The sequence below is a fragment of the Plecotus auritus genome (genome assembly GCF_963455305.1).
Source record: "Plecotus auritus genome assembly, chromosome: 7".
Lineage (NCBI taxonomy): Eukaryota > Metazoa > Chordata > Mammalia > Chiroptera > Vespertilionidae > Plecotus > Plecotus auritus.
The window spans coordinates 177,509,943-177,524,037 of NC_137774.1; the positions used below are offsets into that span (position 1 = coordinate 177,509,943).

Genomic DNA, 14,095 nt, shown 5'->3' on the forward strand with positions numbered 1-14,095 from the left:
TGGCAGGTTATGGTCTGGGTAGCGTGATCAGATGGCTCTCAAAATGTGTTCTTCCGCTGGCCAGTGTGGCTCACTTGGCTGAGCATCCTCCCTTAGCAAGAGGTTGTGAGTTCCATTCCTGGTCAGGGAATACACTGAGGTTGAGGGTTCGGTCCCCAGTTGGGGGCGCATATGAGAGGCAACCTATCGATGTTTTTCTTCCTCTCTCTAAAATCAATAAATATATCCTCAGGTGAGGATTAAAAACAGAGTTTTCTTTTTACCTGGTATTTTTTTATTTCCCCCGCTTTGCTTGTAACATTAATGGTTATTTCTTCTTCCTCCTCCAGGAATTTCTGACAATATTCTGAGTCTTTCTCCAGTACAAAGCCTGTTTCTTCTATTATGTCTTCAAGATGAAAAACCTGCACAGGTTAAAGCATGTAAATGGTGAACTCCGATTCCTTTCAGTAAACAGCATTTTAAAGAGAACCAGGGGATTGTTCTCGTGGAATATCACTAAGTGCTAACTTAGAATATTATGAAAAACACTTTTTTCTATATTATTTGGGAATCAAGAATTCGCTGGTGTCAGTGCGTCTGTCCCTGGGAGTCTCAGGACAAGTTCCAGGAGGTGTATACTTTCCACACGTGAGCACGGATGGAGAAAGAACAGGCAGCAAGGAAGCCTCGAGCCCCCCTAAATCTGAGAGGTGGGTGAGGAGGGGGCTCCTTACTGCCCAGCAGCCACCTTGCTCTGCACGTGACAGCGGGGGTATGAGGTGTGTTTTGTCCGTGTTTCTCAGGTATGTCTTTCAGCAGATCCTCCCGAGTCGGGGCAGTAGCCACCTGACCCCCAGGCCTCTGCGGCCCTCTCTGGACTCGCAGCACCTAGGAACACCTGTCTCAGCCTTGGGCCCGTCTGCTGGGTCCTCCCGGGTGGGAACCAGGTTGCTGTTCACACATGCAGCTGCAGACGACTCACCTCCACGGGATAGCTCCGCCCTGAGATCCTGAGGACGGGGCAGTGGGTGAAGTAGGTGGAGAACTTCTCGCTGTCGACCGTGGCGCTCATGAGGATCAAGTGCAGGTCAGAGCGCTTCTGTAAAATCTCCTTCAGGATAACCAGTAAGAAGTCGGACTGGACACTTCTTTCATGAACCTGGTAAAAAGGGAATAAAAATTCATCACATATAAGGCCTAGTAAGAGGCTAACTTAACCAGACACTCAAGGTGAGAAGTTAACCAGCACTGAAGCGCAGTCAGTACATGTGAGGGAGAGACGCTGTGTGTTGTAAGTAAGACAGATGTTCAGAACTGGAACAGTCACCCGCTAACACCGGAGCCAGCGAAGGTCAGCACCGAGTGACCCCCCGCCGCGGCACGAGGGCTCCAGCTTAGCAGATGGCCTGCAAGCCTGCGATGAGATTAGGGCATCTCCAATTTTCACTTAGAGACCAGGTGACTCCTGGAGTTCCGCCACTAACAGAACACTGTACTGTCGCCACACACAGAATCTATCCACTTTCTAGGAAAAGGGGAGTCGGATCAGAAGGAACCTCACAGGGTCTCTATCAGCTGTCCAAGAAGAAATGTTTATGCCCTACCACGGCTGCGTGGGGACCTTGCACAGCTGTTTAACCTCTGCCCGATTCCTGGATGGTAAACAGGGAGAGTACACCTCCATGGGGCGGCTGGAGCGTGAAGCGGGTTTACATATAAAGTCCTCAGAACAGCATCCAGCATGGAGCACATGTTGTACAGTGTTTACTAAATAAACCAACACAAGACATTTGTTAGAGAAAATGAAATAATTATATGTAAAGTGTCCGGCATTTATATGTGCAAGGAAAACGTTGGCTAGTATTAATTACAAATAGCATCTTTTCAATAAAAAAAATGTTTAGAATTTACGCGAACACGACTAGGACATGCTCACCTCATCCACAATCACGTGAGACACATTGGTTAGGAGGCCATCTTCTTGAAGTTTCCTGAGCAAAACCCCTGTTGTACAATAGAGCAGCCGGGTCGCCTCACTGGCCCGCGATTCCATCCGGATCTGATAGCCACACAGGGAATGCTGAAGGGGGCGGAGCACAGCACACAGGGCGTTAGTCTCTCACAGGGCCTGCCGGGAGCGAGCGCGGGGAGGGAGGCGCAGGCTGACCTGCTGCTAGGCGGAGCCTCAGTACATCCTCAGGGCAACTAGTTACAAAATGGTTTCCCAGGGTCTTCAGGCTCAGACAACTGTGACATTGGTTTTGTTCATTTTAAACCAGCAAAACCTTTGTTGTTTTCAAAGTGTTGAGACAGAAAGCTGTTCTGCCTCGAGTACCATGACTATGGTCATTTCTTATGAAATTATCTGGGAGCAGAGTACCGAGGCCCGCAGGAACAGGAGCTAGAGCTGCCTGCCCGTCTGGTCTGCGCTTCCGTCAGATCCCTAAAAGCTGCCGCCAGGAGCAGCAGCCACATCACACGGCGTGACCGACGGGTCCTGCACTCACGTCTGTCCCCCCCCATTCTCCTCCTCACTTCCTCAGACACCCCTGTTTTATTTGAGTACCTGTCTGTCATTCCCTTGTGTAAGTTCCTTTTAAGACAAACTGTCTTTTTTTCTCTTACTTTCCATGAAACCCAAGCGATCTGCTCCATGAAAGTTTGTACCGAAGGGGTGGCTATCTCATAGACAGAGGTGGAATGTTACACAGCGTCCCTTGGAAGAACAATCCAAGCTAGAGTGAAGCTGAGTTCCGTGAACTTGGGTGCCTATTTGGCTCTGACCAGCTTTCCTGGTTCCTGCAGCTGGCAGTCACTCTAGGTAGGGCTGGCCGGTTTTGTGTACACCGGCGTGGCAAAATGCACAATAGATACCAAAGCACTTTTTCTATTTTAGATTTAGGTTTGAAAATAGTCTAGAATTTTCTTCTACATTATTTTTCCCCTTTTGCTCATTGGAAATAATTAAAGGCATCCATTCAGGAATACACGCACAGAAAAGACCTGCAAAAACTTGAGGTATATGCTACTAGAGTCAGATTTGTATTTGTCTAAAATCTGTGACTGTTCAATTTAGTATGTAACATATTTGAACATTCAATTGTTAAACTGAATGTTTTCCTTTGACAGGAGAATTTCAATGACAGAATCACTAATAACCCTCTTCACGTGAAGGCGAGTGGCACAGTGTCACATCCATCAAACGTGACAGGGGCCTGAGATGTGCCAGCGACCGCCCAGTAGCAGTCACACTCAGCGGGAGCAGGGTCCACTGGGTCCCCAGGGCAAAGGCGCGTCACGCGCGTCCCCACTCCCCGAGGTGGCGGTGGGCAGCTTACCCTTCCTCCAGGTCCGCTGTCGCAGCCCAGTTCGTCACACACTCTCGTGGCCAAGCTCACGGCGGAGATTCTGCGGGGCTGGGTGCAGACAATGTTGCACTTACTCGTCCCCGGCTCGTGGAGCAGCAAGTCCTCCAGGAGGAAATGCGGCACCTGCGTGCTCTTGCCGCTCCCCGTGTCCCCCGCCACCACCACCACCCGGTGCCGCTTCAGGGCTTCCACGATCGCACTCCTGTGCTTGAACACGGGCAGCTGCTGCCTCTCCTTCAGGAGGCTCTGGTACTTGGGTGAGCTCTGCAGCCTGCTGAAGAGGCTCCTGGCCGGCTCCAAATCTTCCGCCTTCCCCGACTCCAAGGACGGTGCAGAGAAATCCTCATCGGAAGCTAAATCTTCCCAGGATTCCTCAGGGTCTTCAGAGCTCCCTCTCCTGTCCCCGGAATGCTGCTGCTGTTGCTGCAGCTGCAGCTGCTGCTTCACTTTATTCAGAAGTTTGGCGATAAAAAGGTCCCGGGGCTTGTTGGTCTCCATTTTATTTAATTCTTCCTTTTTCTTTTCTGCATCACTCCATTCCAGCCACACCGCTCGGTAGGTTGGAGGAAGTAACTGATGAACGGACTGCAAGAAGAAACAGCGGCATTATTTTCACTAACTGTGGAGACCAGAACCCATCAGGTTGGGACGTAGGGTACTATCTTCCCCCTAAAATGTAGTTTGTCTCTTACACGTTAGTTACTACTTGACTGTAAAATGCACATGACGCAAAGGAATCAACAGCACGTCATAGTCAAGCTTCTAAACTTACTAGCAGGGTGACCCTGGGCGGATGACTTAACCTCGCTGTGTCTCCGTTTCTCCGTTTGTAAGTGGGGGTATAACGACCTCCCTTTTGGCCCACTCCAAGGTAAACTTCAGTTAATACATGTGAAGTGCTTATTCCTGGAGCACAGTAAGCCACTGGACAGATGTGTCTGACTTCTCCCGAGAGCTGCTATAGAACAGACAGCTGACCAGGAAGGCATTTCTAACAGCCCGCTGAGGTGCCGCAGGGTGTGACACTACAGGGGAAGCACTTTCAGTGAACCACAGGTGGCTCTGCGTCACCCCAGCTCTGCACCAGGAGCTCACAGTCATCTCCAGAGGACGGTGCTCGCCTCCATCAATTACACTTAGCTCGGGAACCTTATCTGGCAGCATAAGGGAAATAAAGGCGTTAAGAACTCTACTGACAGAAAATGGAAATAACTAGTGTTCGGAGTTCCACTTACTCAGTGTTTGAAATTTTCAGTGGCTCTAATTCCCCACGAAGAAAGACATGTACACTTATTGTGAACAGTCCCCCCAAAAGCGTAGAGGTGCTTCCTTCAGTACTACTTTATTTTAATCTTTCCTTAAACTGGTAGCTTACAAGTGGTACGGAACCCATGTCTGTAATACGTTCAAGTTGAGAGACAATGTAACAAGTTGAGAGACAGTGTAACGCTAAAGAGAAACGCTTTAACAACTCTTAATTCACGCCCCAGCACAATGACTTTCATTCTGTAAATTAGCTTGGCCTCAACACCTGGGCCCATCAAATGTCTCAGAGTCTCTGGTCTAGAAGAGAAAGACCTGGCTATGTTTAGGGGTGAGAGAAAGTAAAAATGATGAATAAGCAGAAGAGAGGATGAGTGAGAAGCGGCAGTCAGTAGAGAACCTGGCCCAGAGGCCAAAATTCAACACGCACCGCCGTGCACACGCAGACAGGGTTTTAACAGACAAACTCTGGCACGCTGTTCTGCTCACCTGCCCTTTCACCAGGCGGTAAAGGGCCAGCGTGGCCCCCAGGTGCTGCGCCTGCATGCCGTCCTCCGTCAGGATCGTGGGGCAAACCACCAGCACGTCGTCTTCAGACCTGATCACCCGCACCCTGCAAAGAAGCCAAAGACACTTCCTACAGAACCGACAGAGGCAGCCGGAGCTCCCTCACGCCGAACCTAAGTCACGCTAAGTGTTCCCATTTCCTGTTTCCGCAGGAGACCGCACTGGACACTGATAAGCTCCGTCAACCTGAGCCTGGAATTAGAGAGCTTCTTGAATGTCGACGGAACGCCTAGAAACAAAGGGGCTTGCACCTTCAGTCCTCCCAGCGTCCGTTCGTCACCGGAACCACGTACCTGCACCGCCAGTACCGGCCGACGGGAACTTTCTCGAAGGCAGGGCTCGGGCTCTTGGGCAGGTTCTTCCGGACCCAGTCGATGAGGAACTGTTTGGGCGACTTTCCCGTCCAGCTCCGAGCGGTGTAGTCAAAGTTCCGCACATCGTGCGCTTCTTTCCTCTTCTCTAGAACGAGACAGGGTTGGTGTTAAAAGCAGTGACGCAGCGTGGGCAAAGCAGGGCTAGAGTGGCTGCTGTGGAGAGAGATGGTCACGATCAGTACGGCAGATTCAGTAACTGTGTTTCCAGTACTCACGACCCTACACCGCCTTTGGCTCCACCCTGTATGCAATCTCGAGGGACCAAAGTCCTCTGACTTTTGGAACAGACTTTCAGAAGTAAACAGGTGAAGGAAGGACACATAGCAAGGCTGTACGGAAACCTGCTGATGGAGAGAAGGAATGAAATCTGAAATGTTAAAAAAACTGCCTGGAGTAACTTAGTCATTCCTGTACTACCCGTGATGAATTTTTTAGGGTACTCTGAATTCGTGTTTAGTACCCTATCACACAGGAAGGATGATCTTTTGAAAAAATAGAAATCCGATGTCATTTCTCTGCTTAACAGCTGCCGCCAACGCCCTCCGTGGCTTCATGCTACGTACAAAGTACAGGTTGTTCACCCCCCCGACCCTCCGTGGCTTCATACAAAGTACAGGTTGTTCACCCCCCCCATACCCTCCGTGGCTTCATACAAAGTACAGGTTGTTCACCCCCCCCCCCCCCCCCGACCCTCCATGGCCTGCTGGCACAGCTCCTATGCTGCCCGCCAAGTCCGCAGAGGCTCTAAGCCCGCGGGCCCACACAGCGGCCACAGGAGCCAAGTTTAAAGGAACTAAAACTTGAAGTTCAGTTTCTCGGTTGTGCCCGTCACTTTCAAAGGCTCAACCCTCATGTCCGGCCAGCAGCTGCCACCCTGAGAGCGCAGACACAGAACATCCCATCACAGAGTTCTGCTGAGCAGGGCTGCGCCTAGCTCCCCGCCACCCGGCTCCCCAGGTGCGTCAGCAGGCGTCAGGTCTCAGGGCGAGGGCTCCTCATCCAAACCAGGCCCCTCGCCCCGCCCCCGCCCCCCCCGCCCCCATCATTAGAGGCCGCTTCCTTTCTGTGGCAGCTCACACCCCCATTTGTAGTCACCCACTTGTCCAGGTATTTAAAGCTTCCCTTCCCTCCCAGACTGGACACCCGAGGAGGGCAGAGACTAGTTATTCTTTATTTTTATGTATTTTATTGATTTCAGAGAGGAAGGGAGGGAGAGAGAAACATCAATGATGAGAGAATCATTGATCGGCTGCCTCCTGCACACCCCACAGTGGGGAGTAAGCCTGCAACCCGGGCATGTGGCCTGACTGGGAATCGAACCCTGACCTCCTGGTTCATAGGTCGACGCTCAACCACTGAGCCACGCTGGCTGGCAAGACTAGTTATTTCGTTAACAACTGTCCAGATAGAACCTGACATTGTCAACAATAAGGACTCAGTAAACATTTGTGGACAGAGTATATACTTAAAAGAACTGAGAATGTAGTGGGGCGTGACTGACTGTATTATAGACGGATCAATAGAAGACTGGCTCTATCAGCCATTTACCAGGCCCTCAGAAACAGCCACTGCACACGCCGGGGGCACGGCTGGAAGCGGAGCTGAGAGAGAGGTTTGAGCTGAGCTGTCCGAGTTGAGCTGTGAAGCGAGGGAAAGGTGGGCGGAGTAGGGGCTGCAGGACGCGCAAAGCCGCGGAGCCGGCAACAACGTGTGTTCGTGAGAAGGACGTGGCTGTATGTGGCATGACGTGGAAGGAGACTGGCAGATGGCAAAGGGGCTGCAATGACATGACAAAGGGTTTGCACCTGCCACTGACTAAAGGTTTTCAACAGGATCCCACTCAGCTCTGTGCGATGGAGAGAGAATTCTGCAGGAGTTTGGAGGACAAACTGGAGAGGGATGAGGCTGAAGCAAACATTTCTAATTACAAAATGCTACACAAGTAAGTTATCGAAATCATTGTAATTTCTTTTTCTTTTTCAATCCTCACCCTAGGAATGAGGATATTTTTTCCACTGATTTTTAGAGAGAATCAAAGGGAAGGGGAGGAGAGAGAGAGAAACATTGACACGAGAGAGACATATTGATAGGTTGCCTCCCATTCTCGCCCCCGAAGGGGCCGGGGATTGAACCTGTAACCTTGACCAGGAATCAAACCCTAGATTCTTCGGTCCACGGGCTGGTGTTCTAACCACTGAGCAATGGCCGGGCAGTAACAGAATTTCTTAATTACATATTCCTTGGCGTTTTACTAGTTACAAATACACCCAGAACACTCCTTCTCCCTTTACCTTTCTCCTCTTCAGTAGCAGCTGTAGGTTTTTCAAGAAAATTCAAGTTCAAAGCACTTTCCCCTTCTGTGGCGACAGGAGGCTTTTTCCTCTCATTCTGCTGAGGCGAAACCTTTATGGCTGGATTGAACACTGGGTGGTCCTCCAGAGTTTCCATTTCTACCAAGAAAACGCATGCTGCTCAGTTTCATGCATTTGTTTCTTAGGCCTTTCCGCTGTGCACAATGGTTTACAAACCCTCTGTCCCTGTAGCCGACTGCTCAACACTTCCTACTAGGAACTCGCGCGTCCTGACATCTTTAAAATAAGCTGTTTCACAGTTATAGGAGCCTGCGGAAACCTGCATTAGAAAGAAGCGCTCGTGGAAGTGTACGCTCCCTCCTTGAGTGGAGGTGGCTTTCTATGGCAGGTACATCAGACATTCACAAACGGTGGCTGCAGGCCAGATCCAGCCTGTGGCCTCTGAGCTGAGGAATATATATATATAATTTTTATTAATATATTTTTATTCATTTTAGAGAGGAAGGGAGAGGGAGACAGAAACATCCATGATGAGAGAGAATCATTGATCGGCTGCCTCCTGCACTCTCCCTACTGGGGACCGAGCCCACAACCAGGGCATGTGCCCTTGACCAGAATCGAACCTGGGACCCTTCAGTCCACAGGCCGACGCTCTATCCACTGAGCCAAACCGGCTAGGAAGATTTTTCTGTTTTTAATGGGATGAAAAGATAAGGAGAAGATGTATTTGGTGACGTGAAGACTGTATGAAATTCATGTTTCAGTGTCCAAGTGTGACGTTTTATAGGAGCACAGTGATTTGCTCATGTCCTGTCTGTGTCGGACTCGACGCTGGGGCAGCCGAGTGAGCAGCCAGGGCCTGTGTGGCCGCAAACCCTACCACAGTCCCGCCCTGGCTGGGGCAGAAAGGTTGCCAAGCCAGTGGTGAGTCGTCAGCACAGAGCAGACATCTGAAAAGGAAGCCACCTCCATGCCAGCCAGGCCAGCAGTGAACAGACATTTACCATCGAAGAACTTAAAAGCGTTTACCTCTTTGGAATTTCCGTATTTTTTCTTGAGCTTCCTTTTGCCCTTGCTTGTTTTTTTCCAGTTTACAGGCAGCTGCTTGCTCCTTCGCATCCAGAAGTTTTGCCGCCAGGTGTAAGTACCGTTCGTTCTGCTCCGAGAGGGGAGGGGAGGAGCGGAAAGTGAAGAGAAGAGCATGATCACGTATCTCCTGTCCATGGGCTACAGAGAGACCTGTCAGCTGGGCCTGGCTGGTGTGGTTAGAAGGTTGGCCCCTGGAGTGAAGGGTTTTGGGTTTGATTTGGACAAGGGCACCTACCCAGCTTGCAGGCTTGACCCCCCAATCAATGTCTCTCTCTCACATCGAAGTTTCTGTCTCTCCCCCACTCTTTCACTCTCTCTAGAAAAATCAATGGGAAAAAAATCCTCAGGTGAGGATTAACAAAAAACAACAAAAAAACCCCCTGTCATCTCTAATATTCTCTTCGATCCAGCAGATCTACTTCCAGGAAGTTTTCATGGAGAAATAATACAAATGTGCAGACCTGCAGGTCCAGGCGTTGCCCGGGGGCCTGACTGGAAGGGGATTAGAAACCAGGTGTGGCAGCGGAGGACAATCCAGTCAGCACTAGGAAACGCGGGCAGCCAGAGAACGAGGTGACCCACACTCTCCCTGGCATCTTCAACACGCAAAGCCAACGATAGAAAACGTATTTCTTTAAAAAGTGTTTATCTTACACATTTTATAAATGTACATATTTAAAGGGCTGTAAGTGCCATAACAGAACATTCATCTGAAGGCCGCCTTCCCATAACTTCTGTCTCACAGAAGGGAGGGACACTGAGCACAGGCCTCGGGAAAATGGACGTCCTAACCCTTAAGGACTTAACTCTGCTGAACAGAAAGCAGCCAGGGCTTCAATGTCAACTCAGAAGCCGGGGGTGAGGTTCCTGGCAGCAGGTGAGAAGCAGCCACGCCCGGGGTGGAGGCGGTGAGGGCACAGGCGTGCTGCTAGGAGACACACTGCTCAGACGCAGGGAGAGACCGCAGAGGAAGCACAGCCCTGGACGCTGGGGCAGGTTCGTGTGGACGCAAACAGCGACGCGGCGAACAGGCAGCAGGGTCATCGAGCTCCTCTGATGCACCCACATCACACTCATTCCTGCCGCTTTGGCCCTGATACCGCCATCCCGCCGCCTACGACTCTCCTGCTTTCCTTGGCTCCTTAACCTTTATATTCAGTAGATCAATTTCTACTGGTTCTAGCTTTAAATGTCCCTTTTCCTTTCCAATTTCCAATGGGGGACCTTGCTGTTTCACCCTGACCAAGCAGAAGCTACCAAAATGGCCTTCCCAGCCTTTCCATCACCTGAAACTCTACTGAGTATTCCAAACCGCCCTGAACACCACCACCTGTTCCAAACCGCCTTGAACACTACCGCGTACTCCAAACCGCCCCGAACACCACCACGTACTCCAAACCGCCCCGAACACCACCACGTACTCCAAACCGCCCTGAACTCTACCACGTACTCCAAACCGCCCTGAACACCACCACGTACTCCAAACCGCCCTGAACTCTACCACGTACTCCAAACCGCCCCGAACACCACCACGTACTCCAAACCGCCCCGAACACCACCACGTACTCCAAACCGCCCCGAACACCACCACGTACTCCAAACCGCCCCGAACACCACCACGTACTCCAAACCGCCCTGAACACCACCACGTACTCCAAACCGCCCTGAACACCACCACGTACTCCAAACCGCCTTGAACTCTACCGCGTATTCCAAACCGCCCTGAACACCACCGCGTACTCCAAACCGCCCTGAACACCACCGCGTACTCCAAACCGCCCTGAACACCACCGCGTACTCCAAACCGCCCTGAACTCTACCACGTACTCCAAACCGCCCTGAACACCACCGCGTACTCCAAACCGCCCTGAACACCACCACGTACTCCAAACCGCCCTGAACTCTACCACGTACTCCAAACCGCCCTGAACACCACCACGTACTCCAAACCGCCCTGAACTCTACCACGTACTCCAAACCGCCCTGAACACCACCACGTACTCCAAACCGCCCTGAACACCACCACGTACTCCAAACCGCCCCGAACACCACCACGTATTCCAAACCGCCCCGAACACCACCGCGTACTCCAAACCGCCCTGAACACCACCGCGTACTCCAAACCGCCCTGAACACCACCGCGTACTCCAAACCGCCCTGAACACCACCACGTACTCCAAACCGCCCTGAACACCACCGCGTACTCCAAACCGCCCTGAACACCACCGCGTACTCCAAACCGCCCTGAACACCACCGCGTACTCCAAACCGCCCTGAACACCACCACGTACTCCAAACCGCCCTGAACACCACCGCGTACTCCAAACCGCCCTGAACACCACCGCGTACTCCAAACCGCCCTGAACACCACCACGTATTCCAAACCGCCCTGAACACTACCACCTGTTCCAAACCGCCCTGAACACCACCGCGTACTCCAAACCGCCCTGAACACCACCGCGTATTCCAAACCGCCCTGAACACCACCACATATTCCAAACCACCCGAAACTCTGCTGAATTTGTCCTACAATGTTCAATTCTTCTGTCACTGCCCCAAACCTCCAGTGGCTCTTCACAATCAATAGGAAAAGCTGTCACATTCATTTTCTGGGCATCAAAATCTAGTCGCGGCGGAACTCATCCATTGACTCCTCTCTGCCAGGACACAACTACACATTCAACCTCTCTGAATGCCCATCCACTTAACCCCCAGGACCCTGGCACAATTCCACTCTGTACCCTGGCCACGCTGCTTCATTCACTGCGGCCGCCTTCCGCCTTTGTGGCTGATGTACACTGCACCCTGCAGGCCCACTCTCTTCTCTGAAGTCGCCCTAATGCTCCGATCACAAGAGGCCTTTCTCTGAACCTCACCACAGACGTGTACGTCCGAGCGCTTTTGGTTTAGTTTAACACCAGGCACGTGGTTCCAAAACGCACAGGTCCAGCAGAGGATAAAAGAAGTCTCCCTCTCGCCCTGCCACCCAGTCCTCACCACCAGGAGGGGCTTCCGTGTCTTCCGAATGTTCGCTTTGTACAGAAGATGCAGATACACGCACCTCCTGTCACACAGCGGCTTCATCATGACCTGTGCTGTTCTGCAACCTCTGCTCCTTCCTAAACCCACGGTGTTAGGTCTGATCTACGTACAGTACAGCGCACCCGCTTTAAAGTGTCTCGGTGAATGAGGGGCAAATGTGTACAACCGTGTACGCTCCACCCCAATCAAGATATAAAACACTTCCACTATCCCCAAAGTTTCCTCATGTGCCTGCAGTCCACCTCCTCAGCCCACCGGACTCAGGCGACCACTGCCCTCTCTGTCACCACAGAGACTGCCCAGATGACCTTCCTGGTACTGAATGGAATAAAGTTATTTAGTAAGTACGCATTTCTGTGTGGCTGCTCTCATTCTTGTCTAATGTTTTTGAGAGTTGCTTGCAGTGTTTGGCTATTATGGATAAAGTTGCTATGAACATTTATTTGTGTATAAGTCTTTTTTGGTGGACATACGTTTTCATTTTTCTTGAATGAATAAATGCCTGGGAATGAAACTGTTGGCCCATATGGTACATGTATGTTTAACGGTAAGAAAGTGCCAGTGTTCTTAGGTGGAAGTCTGGAAGACTTTCCAGGTGGAACTCTCATACAAATTTCTACTCACAGGGTCAAATTTTTCCTCTTCTTCTAAACTTTTAGAATTTTCACTCTTTTCTTCTTCATTTTGTTGTTCAGCATACCGCAAAATCCATTCTTTCATATTCACTTCCAAATTTTTTTCTTCCTTTTTTGGCTAGAAATAAAAAACAAATATCTGAAAAATCAAAGTCAGAAAAAGGTGTCAAAACTATCACCAAGTGTCATTGCTTTTACAAAAAACAGTGGGCAAGAGCCTCAAAAATCATGTTCTTCAAGGACAAACAATGAAACTCAACATCACTTTAAGTCTAAACTTGCACAATCCAAAGAATATGTTCACGTAAAGGGCAAAAAAATGAAAGGACAGTTTAAAATAAGTGTTACTCCTTGTTTTTATGAGGATAGTGCTTCCATATATTTTTGTTTGTTTTTAAGCTTTATCACAGCATAACTGATATGTAAAAATTGCACATATGTAATGTAATGCATACATAATGTGCACATAAACTCATCATGTTGATGAGTTTGGACATATGCTTACACCCATGATGCCACCACTAACATCAAGTACTAAACATATCCATCACCTCCCCCGATTTCCCTCTGTTCCTGTGTGCGTGCCTGGCTGGGGGCGAGGGAGGCGTGGTGGTAAGAGCACTGACCCTGAGATCCATCCCCTGGATGTACTTAAAGAGCACGATGCTGCGCTGTCCGTAGAGGCACAGGGCTGCACAGCGCGTCTCCAGAACTGACGCACTTGCATAACTGAGTGCATCACCATTAAGCAGCAGCTGCCCTTCCCCTCCTCCAGCCCCAGGAACCACCACTGCTTCTCTGCTTCTCCGGGTCTATTCAGATCCCTCAGGACAGTGCAATCAGGCAGGGCTGTCTTTCTGTGACGGCTTATTTTCCTTAGCATGTTCTCGGGTTCACCCAGGCTCCCAGATGTTTACACTGTGCAGAGTATTCAGGTGTGATGCCTTAATGATCTACGCCTTCTGGTAATCACGCTTCCTTCCTGCAATCTCCTTCACGTGGATTTTTTTTTTTTAATTTTTATTGATTTTTTACAAAGAGGAAGGGAGGGGGATAGAGAGTTAGAAACATCAATCAGCTGCCTCCTGCACACCCCCTACTGGGGATATGCCCGCAACCAAGGTACATGCCCTTGACCGGAATCAAACCCGGGACCCCTCAGTCCGCAGGCCGACGCTCTATCCACTGAGCCAAACCGGTTTTGGCTTCAAGTGGATTTTGGAAGTAGCCATGTCAGTTGCTTCACGGAATGGACATTAGCAAGAGTGTTACAAGCGGGGGCTTGATAAGATTTGTATATTAGGGCTTCTCACCTTAAAATACTTGTTCTTAGAAGCCCCACTGTGAGGAAACCCCAGCTAGTCCTGGCTGGCCCCGGGCAGAGGCACTAGTCATGTGACTAAGAAAACATTTTGGACATGACATTCTAGCCCCAGGAGACACCTCACGGAACTGAAGGCCTA

At 50.5% G+C, this 14,095-nt stretch overlaps 1 protein-coding gene across 3 annotated transcripts in view; it reads right to left on the bottom strand.

Annotated features, from left to right (window-relative positions):
- The window catches only part of DHX29 (DExH-box helicase 29), a 38,871-nt gene that overhangs the window by 17,359 nt on the left and 7,417 nt on the right, over nucleotides 1–14,095 (bottom strand). For all 3 annotated transcript variants that reach the window (XR_013961044.1, XM_080677333.1, XM_080677332.1), the window contains exons 6-14: nucleotides 12,622–12,750; nucleotides 8,896–9,022; nucleotides 7,846–8,004; nucleotides 5,474–5,639; nucleotides 5,103–5,226; nucleotides 3,321–3,935; nucleotides 1,919–2,062; nucleotides 965–1,141; nucleotides 264–404 (exon numbers count right to left, since the gene is read on the bottom strand). Coding sequence is in view for 2 of the 3 variants with exons in the window: in XM_080677333.1 (XP_080533459.1) it covers nucleotides 264–404; nucleotides 965–1,141; nucleotides 1,919–2,062; nucleotides 3,321–3,935; nucleotides 5,103–5,226; nucleotides 5,474–5,639; nucleotides 7,846–8,004; nucleotides 8,896–9,022; nucleotides 12,622–12,750 (1,782 nt within the window). In the remaining variant the exon portion in view is untranslated. The remainder of the gene's footprint in view (nucleotides 1–263; nucleotides 405–964; nucleotides 1,142–1,918; nucleotides 2,063–3,320; nucleotides 3,936–5,102; nucleotides 5,227–5,473; nucleotides 5,640–7,845; nucleotides 8,005–8,895; nucleotides 9,023–12,621; nucleotides 12,751–14,095) is intronic.